Source organism: Manis pentadactyla, chromosome 3 (genome assembly GCF_030020395.1).
Source record: "Manis pentadactyla isolate mManPen7 chromosome 3, mManPen7.hap1, whole genome shotgun sequence".
Classification (NCBI taxonomy): domain Eukaryota; kingdom Metazoa; phylum Chordata; class Mammalia; order Pholidota; family Manidae; genus Manis; species Manis pentadactyla.
In genome coordinates this window covers 198923701-198940211 of record NC_080021.1, presented here as the reverse complement: position 1 = coordinate 198940211, position 16511 = coordinate 198923701, and the positions used below count along the sequence as shown (strand labels likewise).

General features: G+C 45.3%; 1 protein-coding gene across 9 annotated transcripts in view; it reads right to left on the bottom strand.

The window, feature by feature from the left end:
- The window catches only part of PALM2AKAP2 (PALM2 and AKAP2 fusion), a 424280-nt gene that overhangs the window by 316268 nt on the left and 91501 nt on the right, over positions 1-16511 (bottom strand). For all 9 annotated transcript variants that reach the window (XM_036903338.2, XM_036903350.2, XM_036903339.2 and 6 more), the window contains one exon: positions 2203-2248. In XM_036903338.2, coding sequence (XP_036759233.2) covers positions 2203-2248 — 46 coding nt within the window. Of the gene's footprint in view, positions 1-2202; positions 2249-16511 lie in introns of those variants that run through there.

Here is a 16511-nt window from a genome sequence, read left to right as displayed (position 1 = left end):
ATCTGCTCTGCCTCTTAGAGAGGAGCCCAAGTTGCTGAGGAGGTGAAGACTCATTCTCTTTACATCTCCAGAGAAACTTTCGGAATGCTAGGTTTTGGGGAGGCTTGTGAGCTCCTGAGGGTCCCTGAGGACTCCACCAACGTGGCAGAGAGAGGCAGGTTTCCAAATGTCAAGAGGCCAAAGCATGGCACAGAACTATTCACTGACACAGTTGCAAGCCCCTTCTCCCCCTCCCTGCCTCTTAATGCATGACTCTCTCTCTCTCTCTCTCACACACACACACACACACACAAACACACACAGTTATTTTGCTGATGGAAAATCTGCCCTGATAACAACGCACGTATTCACTGAGGCTGATATTTTCAGGAGAATCATCAACACCTTCCCAGGTACAAGATAAACCCAGCTCTGAATAGGCATGAGTATTTGTATTTATCCTTTTCATCCATGAGAGAAAATTCCAAAAGACTGGCTAGATTTTTCTTGAAAATCCACTTGGCCCCTGCTGGGATTAGTCAACCCCACTTGGAAGGGGGGTGGCCCCAGTGTTAGCTGCTACTGGCTCCCAGTTCAGAAAGTAAGCCCTTTCATGGGGCTCAGCTGTTCCCCAGGCATCCAGAAAAGCTAGTCATGCAAAGGCACAAAATGTGACAACTGTTAGAAACCTTCAGCAGCAGCCTATGGGAGCAACTGAACGTTCTCTGGGGCAGCCACTTCACGGGCAGTTAAAGCAACCTATTATTCAGTTTATATAAAACATCCACCAGCTACATGGCACCAATAATTGAATATCTCCATTCTTAACAAGTTCATGACATACTGGTCACACTGCTTCGCCACTAACTTTAGAAACCATAAACAACTTCATTAACCTCAAAATACATGTGCACAGAGGGAAAGGGAAAGGGAAAAGAAAAAATAGCCTTTCTGAGTTCTGAGGACCAAGTGCAAAGATTGCCTGACAGGCAAAAAACCATAGCTTTTCAACATTTCCCACAAACGTCACTCTCACTTCAGTGGTAAAGTCTCCAAGACATTTACGATATAAAGACTTTGATAAAGAGGGTCTCAGAGCCACGGAGACCACATCAAACGCGCCTTTAAAAAAAGAAGGGCCTGTGAGCATTTTCCCAAGAAAGAATCTGTCCAAAGCATTTTGAAAACACTTTAATATACTTTGCTTCCAAAACATTACACACTATTTCTCCAACAAATTTGTATGCGTTTCAGGGGACTCCCCTGAACCAAAAAAAAAAAAAAAAAAAGTACTTAGGTAGAAGAATGATGTCTGAAGATTTTTTTATGCAAATATGTTAACAGACCTTCTCTTTTAATTGTTATTATTTCTATAGCAGCAGTAATCATTCCCTCGTCTGCAAAGGAAATATAAAATCCAGCTGTGGTGGCTCCAGTAAAAATACCACATCTGTGGATCATTGGCAACACTGTGGCAATATTGCTCAAATCTAGGCAGTCTCCGAGAGTTCTCTTTATACCCAAGATGCACATGGGTTCACTTCACTGAAAGTGCACAGAAACTTTGCCAAAACTGGCTACTCCTTTGTATGCTGAAAATAGGTTTTCAGATTATCTGCACACATAAAAAGGAGACTCTTGGAATACTATTCCCAGGATGCAGTTGTTTATAAGAAGAAGTCCCTAGACCCCTCCAGGGTGGTGACTTGCACCAGTGCCCCTGTCAATATCATATAATAGAACAGGGAAAATGAACGCTCTTGGTTTCAAGGAGGAGGTTCTACCCGGTGGCAGTGGAGCTGACTTGCTGGTTTTCCACTTAGGAGACCAGTAGGGCTTCTGCAGAGGATGGCAGCCACTGTTTGGGTCCCTGTTCTCTAGGTACACAGTGCAGTCAAGAGTATTCCTGACCGCTGGATGATAATATTCCAGGAATCGCTCTCCCACCCCCATGCATCTGTTTAGTCTTTCACCAAAGCCCGGTAGCAAGCATCTTATTTCTAAGCCAGTCTTCCACATCCAAATCCCCAGCCCAAAGTGGCCCTGGGGGTTTCTATCTACAGACGCGTGAAAGAAAAAGCAGAGCAGCTGACCCTCGACAGACTTTTATCCCCCAAACACATGCCCTGTAGCTACTGTGCTGGAATGTCGATGGCCCGAAACACTCAGGGTCCCTTCCATCCCAGACAATAGAGCAAGAAAATAAAATGAAAGTGGACTTACTGCTATGGCTTGCAGCCTCTCCTTGTGCAATTCCGCCTCTGCCATCCTGAAGAAGGGCACACAGGGAGAGGAAAAAAGAAAGAAAAAACACACGCTGTAGTCACCCAAGGAAATTGATGGGTGCCCCGTTGGTGGGGGCTTTGCTAAAATCCCGGGGAGAGCAGCAGGGCAGCTGGGGATCCGCTCCAGGGGCGGCGGGCAGAGCTGTGCGCACAGCTGGCTCTCCCGGGCTCAGCCTCTGGCCCCCGTCCGCCCGGCCGCCTGGCTGCGCCCCAGCGCCGCCGCTAACTGCATCTCCCCGCCGCCCCCGTCGGCAGCGCCAGTCTGGGACTTGGGCCGCGGGCGGCCGCCAGAAGGGCGGGCTCGCCGGTGCTCGGTCTCCGCCCTGACGTCTCAGCGCCTCGCTCCGCCCTTGGGGTGTGGAGACCTGCGTCCGACGCCCCGGGCGACTCTAGGCAGGCGGGAGACGCCGGGGATGTCGCTGAGGGGGGCGGAGGTCCCAAAGGCGCGGAGTGGCAGCGCGCGTCCGGGTGGGCGCCTGGGGCGCGGGCGCACGTCTAGCAGCGAAGGCGCACGGCTGGCGCGCCCGGGTGGACACGCGCTCGCTGGGGCTGGAGCAGGGCGAGGTGGTGCCCCACAGGAGCAGATGCCAGCAGCGGGTCTCTGGGCAGAAAGTGGGCCTGAGCACAGGCCGTTAGGTGCGGGTTGTGGCCAACGAGCGTTCTGGCCACCATCGAACTCATTACAGATTCTGGACCCGAAGTGGGGCCATTTCCAATAGGGAAGGGCTGCCTTGCCCACACGCCTTAGATGTTAGGTTCCTCAAACATCATGTCGGTGGGGGGCAGGGTATAGTACAAAACAGGCCACTCCTCTGAGGCCAGATGTGGCTTAGAAAGACATCCAGAGTTTGTAGTCCTAGGCGCTTGGCTAGGCCAGGTTTGGCAATTTATAAGCTGTGAAACCTTGGGCGGCTCACTTAACCACTCTGAACCTCTCAGTTTCCTTGTCTGAAAAACGGAGTGTTGTTGGTGATGAATGAGATTAAAGTATATAAAGGTACTTTGTAAAGGGCCATCTGTTCTTATCGTTGTCCTGTGACATACTGGGCTGAAATTCTGCAAGGGTCTTAATTTATCTCTGTATATAGTCTGGGAAAGGAAAAGTATGATATGGTCACTAAAACACATGTTTTGTGCATCTTTTGTGACAGGCCCTGGGCTGGATATGAGAGATGGATAATACTCAGTCTAGAAGTAAATAATGCTAAGAAGCAAACAAAATACCTCTTTAACATTTAACATTTAACAGGAGGGACCTGCTAGAATTTCTAACATTCATAAGCAAACTTTCCTCTCTAAAATGAAGTCATAAACACTGAAAGAAACCAATGTGACCTTTTTAGATCCCTTATGATCCTATAAAGGCAGGACTTATGAAGGCATTTTAAAAGGGGTGTCCATCAAATTTCCCCAAATCACCTCTCTCCTGGGCAAGTTCTTGCCGTTCAACTATACCGCCTTTTCAACTTTTACGGAGGTTTTACCTGTCACTCGAAGAGCAATTACTACTCAACCCTGAAGACCAAAGCGGTCACCAAAACAATCTCAGTGATTGATTGTTTTCTCTTCCTTTCATAAGGGGTGTAGGTGGAGCTGTTCGTGCCATAAATCCAAGCCAATGCCCACTCCAGTATGTCCTGAACATCCACTCTCCGGTGGAGACCCATCACTTTTCTTCACACACTTCATTTTCTCCTCACTTGCAGCACCAGCTCCAGCAGGACAAGCTCTTTGAAGGGTGTTTTCTCACAAATAAACAAAGCTACTGATTACCTCAGCAGATGACTGTGTACCCAGAAAGACTAGAGACTACCAAGATGGGGAAAGTGAGGCCAAATTGGTTGTCATAACTCAGCTGGAGTCATAGAGCTGGGATTTAAACTCAGATCTAGTGCTCCAAAGCCCATGTTCTTAACCACTCAGCAGCAGGCTTGGCCAGTGACAGAGATGGGGCAGCCCTGCTAATAAACAGTGAACAAGAAATGATCCTTTTTCCACCAGCTATATGTAGATATTATAAAGAAATAGTGGAGTACAACAATGTGAATGGATGTCACGTCACTGACCTGTACACTTAACAGTGGTTTAAATGGTAGCTTTTATGATATGTATCTTTTACCACAATACATTTCTAAAAAGGAGTAATGGATTGGGAGACAGAGTGGGAAAAGCGCCTGGGCACCCTCTGGAAGTGACCAGCTAGAAAGCTGTGAATCTCAGAATAGAAGAATCAGGACTGGAGACACATACCTGAATTTTACCTACTTTCAGGTTAAGCTGTAGAAATGAGAATGGTCAGGGTGAGAAGACAGAACAAGAAGAGGAAAAAGTCCAGCAAAAGGAAGCTGAGAAAGTATCATCCTAGAAGCAGAAGGAAAAATCATAAGTGATGTTGTACCAAAAGCCACAGCAGGAAGAAAGGAGTTTTCAACAGTCAGGTGCTCCGAGAGTCTAAAAGGATGCAGACTGAGAAGAGACCATTATTGGCTGGCACAGTAGGGAAGTCTCGGGTAACACTAAAGAGCAGTGTGTGCGTGGAGGGTGAGTCTAGAAATGATCAGGAAGAGCTGAGAATGAGGGAGAGGTGGGGAAGACGCGTTGATGAGTACAAACCACTCCTTTCAGATCTTTGGATGTGAAAGACAAAGGTGTTGGTCGGGAGAACAGGAGGTTGGCCTGTGGGAAGTGGGGTCAAGTTGAAGGGTTGTTAGGTCAAGTGAGATTTGAATGTTTCAGGGCCAAAGGGACTTACGTATCAGGGAAGTGAGGCCAAAGACACATTCAAAAGGGAAGGTAAGCTTTAGGACTCAGATTAGACAAGAGCGCATTCCGATGAGCACTGGTTGCCAGTTTAGCCTCAGAAAGAAAGGGAAATCAAACAAGGCAGGAGGACGTACTAGATAAAGACAAGAAGAAATTGTGAACTGAAGGAGAGAGAAGTTGCATGAATATGTACCAGATGGCCTAGTTTCCCCAGCTGATGGAAAGGTCATTGGTTGAAATTGATGGGGTGGGGCGGTGGGGGGGAGGGGGAACTTCAGAGAAATAGAAATGTTTTGTAAAAAAAAGCCGTGGGAAATGGGGAAAATTAAGACATGGTTCCCAATCAGAAGTATGCATCAGAATCTCCAGGGGCATGTTTCTCTGAATGTATGTAGAGAATTAAATTTCTATGGCATGAGGTAGGGGTTAGGGATGGGTTTAGAAAGACTGTACTAATTGAATTTACTAAATAGATGAAATACTTATGACCAAGTGTGTGTACTTCCTCAGTGGTTTTTAACCACTGGAGACCCATGATATGAGGTGGTTGTGTTGAGGATTGTCAAAGCAGGTATGGCAAAAAATCAAAGGAGAGAAGAAATTTAGAATGCTGGACCCTGGGATGTTGTCTAGGTGGAAGTATAGTGGACTTCTATTTTTTTTTTTTTTTTTTGGTTACCCAACTCATGAAACCCTTTCTGTCTTTGAGGAATTCCCATATTACAAGCCATGGTGAAAGTCAGGGCCATGTCCCATCAAAGAAGCCAAGAAATGCCAGATACTTTCTTCCCCAGATCCCCTGGAAGCTCGGACATGGAGTACACTCAAGGCTCAGTCAGGCATGTGCACCTACCAAGGATCTTGAAGACACACATTTAGAGAATTCTTTCAAGGCTGGTAGCTTACCTCTGGTCCTGCCCATTGCCCAAGTCTCCTTCTCTAGATTTCTCAGCTATTCTTTAAGCTACTTAATACACTTTCAATTCAGGCCATCTCTGCTCCTGTCAACTACAATCAGCTCCTATTGCTTGTTACTAAGAGCCCTAAGTGAAGCAGGAAGGCACATGAAAGGAACAGCTGAGGCTTGGCCAAAGAGCAGAGGGAAATATTTTCTCCTCTTCCAGCACGTCTCTCATCAAATCTCTAAATCTTAGCACTTAAAAATCGTTGAATCCATTACAAACACAGATATTCATATAACCCAAATCATGCTATCTCTTTCATAAACATTTATTGTGTAGCTATTCTATATTAGATATTAGACTATGGTTTGGCATTACCCTTGAACAACATGGGTTTGAACTGTGTAGTTCTGCTTGTAAGTGGATTTTTTTCAATAAATATATTAGAAAAATTTTTGGAGACTTACAGCAATTTGGAAATACATTTTTTTTCTTTAGCTTACTTTATGGTAAGAATACAGAATACATATAGCATACAAGATACATATTAGTCAGCTGTTCATGTTATCAGTAAGGCTTCCAGTCAACAGCAATCTATTCATAGTTAAGTTTTGGGGGAGTCAAAAGTTACAAGTATATTTTCCACTGCAGAGGGTCAGTATACCTAACTCCCACATTGTTCAAGGGTCAATTGTACAAAGAATTCATAGTCTGGTGCTAATATTGATGACCTTTTGCTCTCCACTCATTTAAACCTGAAAAGATCTATTAAGTGGTGCATAATGTGTGTAACAAATCACTAGTTCCTGCTAGGTCATTATATGATGTTGCATAAGCACTACTCATATTGTTGAATGGTTTTTCTAGATGCTGCATTGCAAAGCATTTATACAGAGAGAATATAGAAATCTAGATTTGCAAAATAGACTTTTTTCTTATCAAAATAGATGAAATTTTTAAAATAAAAAAATTTCATAATCTATTTTAAGTCATGAGTCCTTTGGGAGCTATAAATGATCACAGCCTACTATCCTGTGAGGAAAACAGGAGCTCTGTAAACTGAGAGGGAAATGACTTGCCAAGTTCCCTTGAGTCAAAGTTCAAGCCTTGTTGAACAGAAGGCAAGAGTGTGAAATCTCATAGCAATGTAAAGCTTTCCCTTGACAAAAGGAATTTTTAAAGGAATGCCTCGGTCCTCCAAAATGTTTGTATTTGCTTCAACTCTCTTTTGCCTAGGATCCTTTAAATATGTGGTCATTCAAAACATATGTGACAGCTGCACAGAATCAAAAGGAAGGGAGCGGTGCTTGGAGCCCTTTTGGTTCCTGCGGTTGTGAAGGATTTGGGAAATTTGATGGGATTTCAAGTATGTGCCATTTTTCTCTATGGGATTCAAATGATAGATCCATACAAGGAGTCCCCACTTGCAACAAGGAAAAAAAAAGCTAATAAACAGAGCACCAGTGCAGGAAATAAATTAGGCTATATGCCACTTAAGGTGTATATTGACTAGGCTTTCTACACAGCAGATTCCAACTGAGCAACGGGAAACCCATCTAGAAATGAATGTTAGTGTTTCAGTGTGATGGCTTCCTTTTCTCTTGGTTAGCTTTGGCAATGGCAGCTGCTTGATGTTTTAAACTTCTAGAGGAAACTAGGTGTATAAGGAAAGCATACAAGAATTACAGGTGGATTATTCTATATTCACCTTGTGACATTCAGATGTTGGTTCACAGTAGTCTTCTTACTGATCAAAGTTTTGACAGGTGGGGTTAGGAAGTGGGAAGTAGGCATGTATAGAGAAAAGATATGCTACCTAAAGACAAGTTAGAATCCCAGACCTCAGAGTCTCAACTGCACTACCTTGAATTCTTTTAGCCCTGTTTCCCTCATCTTTAATGGGGGATAATAACTATACAGATACTGTGAGATAGCAGGATAACAGATATAAAATCCTTGAGGAGTGGCCACAGATGCTCCAGAAATGGTAGGTCCTAATTACTCAACTCAATTATTGTTTCATTAAAAATTTCATAGACCAAATCAAGCAAATAACTTGATTTTATTCACCCTTTTATTAGGCTTTTTTTTTTCTTTTTTAAGGAAAGGGGTAAATGATCAGTATTCTTAAAATTCCTCACATAAGCAAGTACTTCTCTTTCTTATTTTAAAAGGGAGGATTCTGCTCTGTGTCATTTATTGTCTAGAAATGTCACTATCAGACTCTCCTTTCAATGCTTCATAGACATCTACAGTCTTATCTTTTGGAGTAAATCAACTTAATAATTATAAATAAAGGAATGAGAACAGAATGCTTAAGAGGAGATAGATGAAGTCCTAGGAAAAGATGGAAAGAAAAGCCTAATTTTGGAGTGTTTAGGAAGAGAGCTATATGCCTATATATTAAGATGGTCTTTGACGGAGTTGATTCCAGGTTGGGTATGAATTAGCTACAAAGTGGCAAAGTCTTTGGGAAGGCCAGTCTGGTTACCTAATGCCAATAGACACAATCAGGTCATTGGCTTCTCAGAGAGCTTAGGGGCCAGTCTAGTCTGCCTTAGTACAATGACTACGATGTGCCCCATCAGCTTGGAATCCCTTTTTGAAGTGTGGCCATCGACACTTTCATTGTTAGCTATGATGCGATCATGCTGTACATATTCTGCACGTCAGCAGTGCTGACAAGAGAGACCTCCTGTGGGGCTGGCAGTTGAGGGACAGTGGCCTATCAGTTAAATCCTGTGTGCCGCCCTGTTGGGGAATGAATAATGAAATTGGGAAAGCCTAGCGTTAGCTCCTACCACCTGTGGATACTGAGCCCTTCTGATGCCCTTTGGAGTACCCAGGGTCTCAATCCTGCATGCCCACACCCCTTGCCCACCCTCCATACACTGGCAAAATGGATCCAACTTGTGTCCAGCCCCTCTGAGCCTCTCATTGAGAGGTAATAACCAGCCACTCTCAAAAATTGCTCCTTATTAAATGTAACTCTCCCAGCTGGGGCCTCCTGGACAATTTCCAAAAGCAGCTCAAGGTAGAGTAGAAACAGCACAAGACAAAATCTCAATCCAAGGTCCTAATCCTAACTCTTCCACTTACTGTATGACCTCAGATAAATTACTTAACTACTCTGAGCTGAGATTTTCTATTTGTAAACTGGGAATAGGGATAGCTAACTATCCAACAAAGTTCTTGTAAAGACTAAAGAACTCATGAGTGAAAAAGCATTTTGAGAACTATAAATGCTCTATGAGTGTAAAGGACTACAGTGAAAGGGGTGACTTCAAAGTTAGGATCTTAGGGACGTAATGACTGGCCAGTGGGAAAGTATAGGATTGCATAATGTTCTGTAGCAGCTACAGGCTTGGCCTATCAAGAGAAAAGACTCTGCTAATACATAAGAGAAAAGAGATTTCCAAGTTTCTGATGAGTTTCTAAGACAACGAAACCAATAAATGAGAATGACCAACACCACCTAGAGCTCTCTCCAACTCCTTGATGTTCCTCAGTCAAGTGATTTCTGCTTTATCTGAAGATAAACAGCCCCACATTTCGATACACATATTTAAGACAAACAGCCTACATTCTGATCTACATATTTAATTACCTTAATTAAATGCAGAGAAGGCTGTAGGGGTGGGGGGTAGGGGGCGGCAGTCCCAGGATGAGACAGAAGAAGCAGAAAGAAGCAAGAGAGAAGGAAACAGAAAAACTTGGATCTTTTGTAACAATTACGTGTGTGTCAAACCCATAGTTGAAAACCACTTGGTCTGTGTTTACATTAATTTATTCTTTCTGCATTCATTCAGAGCTAAATTTATCTCACTAGAGGGGAAGGCACACTTGGAGAGAAGGGGGTGGAAAGAGAGCCCACACAGTTGGCCTGTTGACTGGGAGCCAGGAGCACTTCAGAGGCTCCAGCACGTGGAAGGTAGCCCCTCTGGAGGCTCAGAGGATAGAGCCCGTGCTGACTTGACGGGGGCCCATTTTCATGGCAGGGCTGCACTTCTGAGAAGGCCGTGAGCATGAACAAGACCTCAGATCTTGTGTGTTAGACAAAGCAATTCCCTGGCTCCCATGAGCTCCCAAGTCTGGCCCAATCTTTCAGGAAATGGACACGCAGCAGGCCTCTCCAGTGAACGCACTGTCTGTCCGCCTGGGGAAAAGTAGCCGGGCTGCTTGAGGCAAAGCTGAGCTTGCCTCTGTGGCGGTGTCACTCCAGCTGCTCCCTCTCCTGGGGCGGATCTCTGGGGTGGGCGTGGAGGAGAGGGAGGCGGCTGCCTTCTGAGATCTGGGTTGCACTAACTGGTGTGCGACCGTACCTGGAGTTAAGATTGTCGGTGGCTGCGCCGGGACCCAAGAGCAGCCTGCCAGCCCTTCTGATCTCCCTTCTTCCCACTCGGTGACCAGCTTTCCTTCTCTTGTTCCTTACCTTTCACTCGCCCCAAGTCAAGCCCTTGTCTTTTGCAAGTACACAATTCATGGTGACTGAGATAGCTTTTCCTGAGACCGGAGACTTCTCTGCTAGAATTGAAGATCTCCCTAAAGAACAGCAGCCAGTTTCCATCTGGGACACGGTCCCCTTTGCTGTGTGGAACTTCCCCTTGTTGGGGGGCGGCTAGGGGCGGCTCCTAGGGGTCTGGGATGGTTTGTCTTTGTTTGAGGGTCAGCTAAATCACCACAGCATTTTGCCAGAGCTTCGCCCTGTTTTTAGCCTCTCCTACCCTCTATTCCTCCCCAGAGAACTTGACACCTTCTTCATCTGTTTGTCTCACTCCAAATTTGGTGCTTCCACATACCGTGTGCTGTGTCTGGAATGCAGCCTCCCCCTCCCTTTTCTAGCCTTCCAAGTCTCTTGTTAACCCCACAGAGTTCCAGAAATCCCACCCCTCAGGGTACGCCTGGCGGTCTCTCTGGGAAGGAAAAGTGATGTTATCCCTCCCAATTCTTAGCATCGTGCGTGACTTATCAACTGATTGCCTGACTTGTCACACTTTCTGTTAATTCTAAGAATCATAAAATCAGAGCCCTGAAGGAGATCTTAGATTAATCAGTGCCCCACAAGCCACCCTGATGGTTGTTTGGATGTAACAAAACAACTGAGGTCGGAAGAGGCATGGAATAGACAAATCTGACCCTAAATCCCGATTCTACCACTTACTGACCTTGAGAAATTGACTTGCCTTCTCTGAGCTTAAGTTACTCTATCTGAAAAATGGGAAACATAATAGTATCCATTTCATAAGATTATTGTGATGATCAAATGAGATCATGAATCCAAAGCTTCTGGCATATTGTAGGGGATCTATAAATAATTACGAGCAGAATCTTACTCATTCACTGATATTAGTATCACTCTGGATGTGTTTCTGCATAGATATGCCTGTGTTCAAGAGAAGACTCCTGAGTTACTTATTCAGCCCAGCACCAGGTGCTAAGGACTATAGGTTTGTGTCCCCTCCACAACTCCTGTGTTGACAGTGGAGCCCTCATGATGGGACGATTACCCTTATAAGACACCCCAGGCCCCAGACTCTTCTTTTCTCTACCAAGGGAGGACACAGACAGATGGCCATCTGCAAACTAGCAAAAGGGCCCTCACTAGGAACTCAATCTGTCAGCACCCTAATCTTGGACTTCCCAGCTTCCAGAACCATAAGGAAAAAAAAAATTGTTGCTTAAGCCACCTAGTCCACGGAAATTTGTACAGAAGCCCAAGCTAAGACTCTTGGTGTACCCAGTGTGGCCCTTGAGATGAGACTTGCACTTACTCATGAATGCTCTTGGCTTTTGCTTCTTACCTCTAGTTTGCTCTCCAAGGTCTTTTGATGCTGTGCACAACTTTTCGTAATGTTTTCGCTTTGCCAAATTCTGCATGTATCATGACAGACAGGAGACAATAGTGCAAAGTGTTCTACAGTATGATTTATGTGACCATCTTGAACAAAGATTCTAAGCTTTGCAGAAGGATAGATCATAGAAGCTTTTGAGAATCTGGTAAGAACTATGGATTGTGTCCCAGGGCAATGCACATGCATATAACATTTTGTATACAATTTCTGAGCTTTCACGAGCTCCTTGAATTCTCCCATGGATACTCATAGAAGACCCAGGGTCCTCTGGTTTAAAAAGGAAAGTGTCTGCTTTGGAACCTAGAATATCAGAGGCATGGAAAAGCATGAGAGGGTCTGGATTTATCTCCAAGAGCCAGGAAACTCACCTTGGTTATTAATGCAAGAGCACTGGAAGTGCAGGTGACTCCTGCTCAGCACCATCGCCCCGCTGACCCAGCCAATGGCTGCCCGAGATGCCCACTGTCTGCTCTGAGAGCTGTCCTTCCTTAGTTCCCACTCACAAATGCTGGCAGAGAAAAGGCACAGGCACCAGGGAGCCCCTCCCTGGGTGTAAGCTACCTCTACTGTCTTTCTCCCAACCTAAAGCTTCCTCTGACCAGTGCCTGTCCAGCTGTCAGTCGTCCTCAGATGGCCTTCACTCAGTCCCCCTACCGGGAGACCTGTCCTGCACCTGTGTGCAATAGGTACCCTTTCAATCCATTCTTGCCTCCCAGGAGTAGCTGAAAACTGCTTTCTATTCTAGGTGGAAATAAAGAAAACAAAAAACAGATATCAGGATCCTGCATTTAAACAGAAAAATAAAATAGTTTGTCCACATCATCTGCAAACAGCGTTAGGTTCCACCTCACTAGGTATGAATATGAATAGCCTCCAATATTCAAAATCCACTTTCCAAAGGCCTGCCCAGCTTCCCTGCCTCCACCACTGTTGGGTGAAGTCATTTGACTTCTCATTTGGCACTTCCAACAAGAATTCAAGCTTGATCCGAAACCACTGGACTCTAACGTCCAAGGAAAACAATCCGTTGCTGAATTAAAGACACCGTTAGGCTGGTTGGAGCCAAAACAAACGGAGCAGACTTTTCCTTAATAAGAGGAAAGCGCCCTTTCCAAGGAGGTGACCAAACGAGGCAAACAACAGATGAGTGTCAGGTTTCAAACTCCAGCCCCCTGGAAAGCCAGGCAAATGATACTGTCTTTTAAGATATCTTCAGAGCAGCCCCAAGATTTCACACTTGCCCTCTGAGCAAGTGAAGTCCTAAATTTGATAATCCTATTACTTAAAAAAACATTGTTAATAGCCATAGTCCATAGAAGAAACAGTTATTCCATAAGAATACAACCATTGGTGGAAAATGATTGCCAAAGATAGACTTTTGACATTTTATTTCAACAGGAGTACAAACTAGTATTTTGAGTTATAACAAACTAGAAATAAATGGATTTAAGTAAAAAGCTGAAAGTTTCCAAATGTCTTTCTAAATTAAAGATTTGAATTGAGTATTAGGGAGAATAGTTTGAATTTAAGCGTAAAAGGTTTTTTAATTTAACACTTGCATCATGCTTACTCTGTCCCTGGACGTCTTCTAAGTGCTGTGCAAACATTAACTAATGTAATCCTCATAGCAGCACTATTACTGTACCCATGCTACTGTACCCTGTGACACAGAGAGTTTCCAGTCATGAGGTGGCAGATGTAATAATATCAGGTATCGAGTTTGTGTGGTTGTAAGCATGGGGCTGTTTAAATGTCGGGAGGACTTAATTGTATTGTGAATAATATGCATTTGACAGAGGTAGAAGCGGTTCCTCTCCTTTTGAGGTACTTGGAATATCATCCTCCCTACGGTCTAAGGCCCCAGATAACAAGCATAAAAAGTGTGGCCGACTAAGCCTCCCTCCCTCCCCTCCTTCCCTCCTTCCTTCCTTCCCGGTCCCTACACTGGGCACACCCGTCACACCAGGCATTCTCCCAGGTGCTGGGGATCAGCTGAGAACAAGACAAAGAAGCTGCCTTGTTGTACTTACAGTCCAGGGAAGGGAGGGAGATATTAAAAGGAGAGAAATCTACAATGTAGCTTCAGCAATGTTCTGAAGAAAATCGACCACACTAAGGGGAGAAAGCGGTATGGGAACAAAGAAGTGACAACTCCATCACTGAGACCTGAACGAAGCGAGCGACAGTGCTCAGCGCGGGCAGGGAGACCAGTGCGGTGGGGCAGAGGAAGCGGGGCGGGGGTGTGGGGGGGAGTGGGACAGGAGGCCAGAGGAGGGCCTGGTCAGATCAGGCCTTGGGAGGGTTCGGGCAGCTGTGAAGAGGTGTATCTACATTTTAAAAGATCACTCTGTCTGTCAGCATGAGGGAGAGAAGATGTGAGCAGGAAACCAGAGGGAGGATCAAGCTGGGGTCCTGTGAGAGGACAGTGGCACCGTGTGGTAGTGGTAGTGGCCTCCAACGATGTGCAGGTGTTAGTCTCTGGAACCTGTGCATGTGTCACCTTATGTGGCAAAGGGACTTCGGCGGAGTGGGCATTGGGGGGCACTGATGGAACCAAAGCACGGACAGGCCCAGGAAACCTTCGTGCCAGGGCTGGGGGAGAGGAGTGGCAGAGGACAAGAATCAAAGGCAGCTAAGGAGAGAGGATGTGGACCCCTCGGGTTCAAACCCCAGCTCTAGTGCTTACAAGGTAGAATATAAACCTGGAAAATTACATCACTTGCCTAAGATCAGCTCCTTCAATTGGAAAATGAAATTAATAGTGCCTCACCGGTATGGGTGCTTTAAGAGCAAAAGGAGAGCCCTTGACACAGTGCCTGGCAGGTGCTGAGCTCTCTCCTGAATGCTGAGTAGTAGCATTCCTACAGAAGTCACTGAGTGCGGTGGTTAAGAGCATTGGTGCCAGGATGCTCTGGGTTCAGATTTATTGAACCAGCTCTGTATTTATTAGGTAGAGGACCCTAGGCAAAGTGCTTACCTTCTCTGCACCTCAGTTTCATCCTAGGTAACCTGATGCTTATAATATCTACCTTATGGGGCACATGGGAAGGTCTGTGTTGACCTTTATTATTCTGGTGATATGGATGATAAATAATGCATGCCTTCTAAAAACCCTAATTAGTGTTGACCCTAGATCTTAGGGACCATAAAACATGAAATGAAAAGCTAAAGGGTAGGTTTGTCATGCACAAAGAGTCCTTGTAATCAGGTATTTAAATGACTCACAATTTTGCCTAATCAATATGCCACAGAAGGCTGATGTAACATTAAATACATGCGCTATAAGTGACAGTGCACTTAGCTTTGCCTTCAGGGTGATTGCATGGTGCTGTGAGTCCCGAGTCACATACCCAGGCACAGAGGGCTCTGCCTGGGAGAGCGCTGCTTGGAGGAGATCGCAGTGAGTCTGCCAGAAGATGCAGAGAACTGTTCTTGGAGAACTGGCGCCTGTGCCTGTTAGCCAACTCTGATTTTAATCTCCCTTCCCCTCCGGTAGGCCTCTGAGACTTACACCTGGACCAAATCAAGCATTTAATGGGGTTTGGAAAACACTCATGTCATTTGTGCCAAAAACAGAGGCAACAATACCATTCCCACCCAGCAGGGAAATTGACTCAGCAGTTTAGACCCACACAAATGGCCCTTTCAGGGGCACCAGGATGACCCTGAGTTCCACAACCTGAAGAGCTAAGTGCTAAGTATGCAACATTTCCTTAAATGCCCTCAGAAAGGACTCCTGGGACAATAATGAATGTTCCCTGGACATGTCTTAGGCAGTCAGGGAGAGCCTGCCTGCCTCTCCTCCCAGGGTCTGGTCATGTTAGCAAGAGACCAGGGGTGCTTCCGGACAGAGGGTTGCACTGGACACATGATAGACCTGGGTGTCATCAGGAACCACACGGGCTCAGTCTCAGTCGGTCCCTGTTTTGACATTAATTCTCCACCTCACCCCCACCCCCCAGCCTCTGCCTCCCTGATCAAGCTGTGCGTTGTGTCTGCAGTGGGGCACATGGGTTTTAATCGAAAGACCTGCTACTCATAGTGTGGTCTGTGGACAGAAATGTAAGCATCGTGGTTGAAATGCAGATCCTTGGCTGGCCTGAAACCTATTAAAATCAACACCCACAGTTTTCTAAGAGCCCACAGTGATTTGTGTGCACATTCAAGTTTAAAAAGCACTGAGCTGGGGCCTGCTGGGTCTCAACTGTGACAGCACATTAGACTTGGGGCTTTAAGATAATACCCTTCCCTGAAACTCACTCCAGACTGACTATACCAGGATCTGTTTTCAAATTTCCCAGTACTTTTATTATGCAGCCTGGGCGAAGAACCGTAGGTGCAGAAGGTCGTTGGTGGTGGGGGTGGAGGTGATGTGGTGGTGACAGCAGCAGTGACTACAGGTAACCTTACTGAGCATTTATATATGTCAAACTCTTGTTATCACTAAAGTAACTCACCACAGTCCCATGAAAAGTTTATTTGAAAACTATTATTTTCTCCACTTCAAAGATGAAGAATTAAGAAACTATTTAAGGTCATAAAAAGTCGATGTGGCAGAGATGGAACTGGCACCTTTAACTGCTCCACAGATCACTGAGCCTGTCCCAGACTGACTTTATTAGAATCCTGGGGTTGGGGGAATCCCTAGAATCCCTAGGGATCCACATTTTAAACTTATGAACCAGGGGAATCTTATTCATACTGAAGTGTAAGATGTGAGAACCATGTTT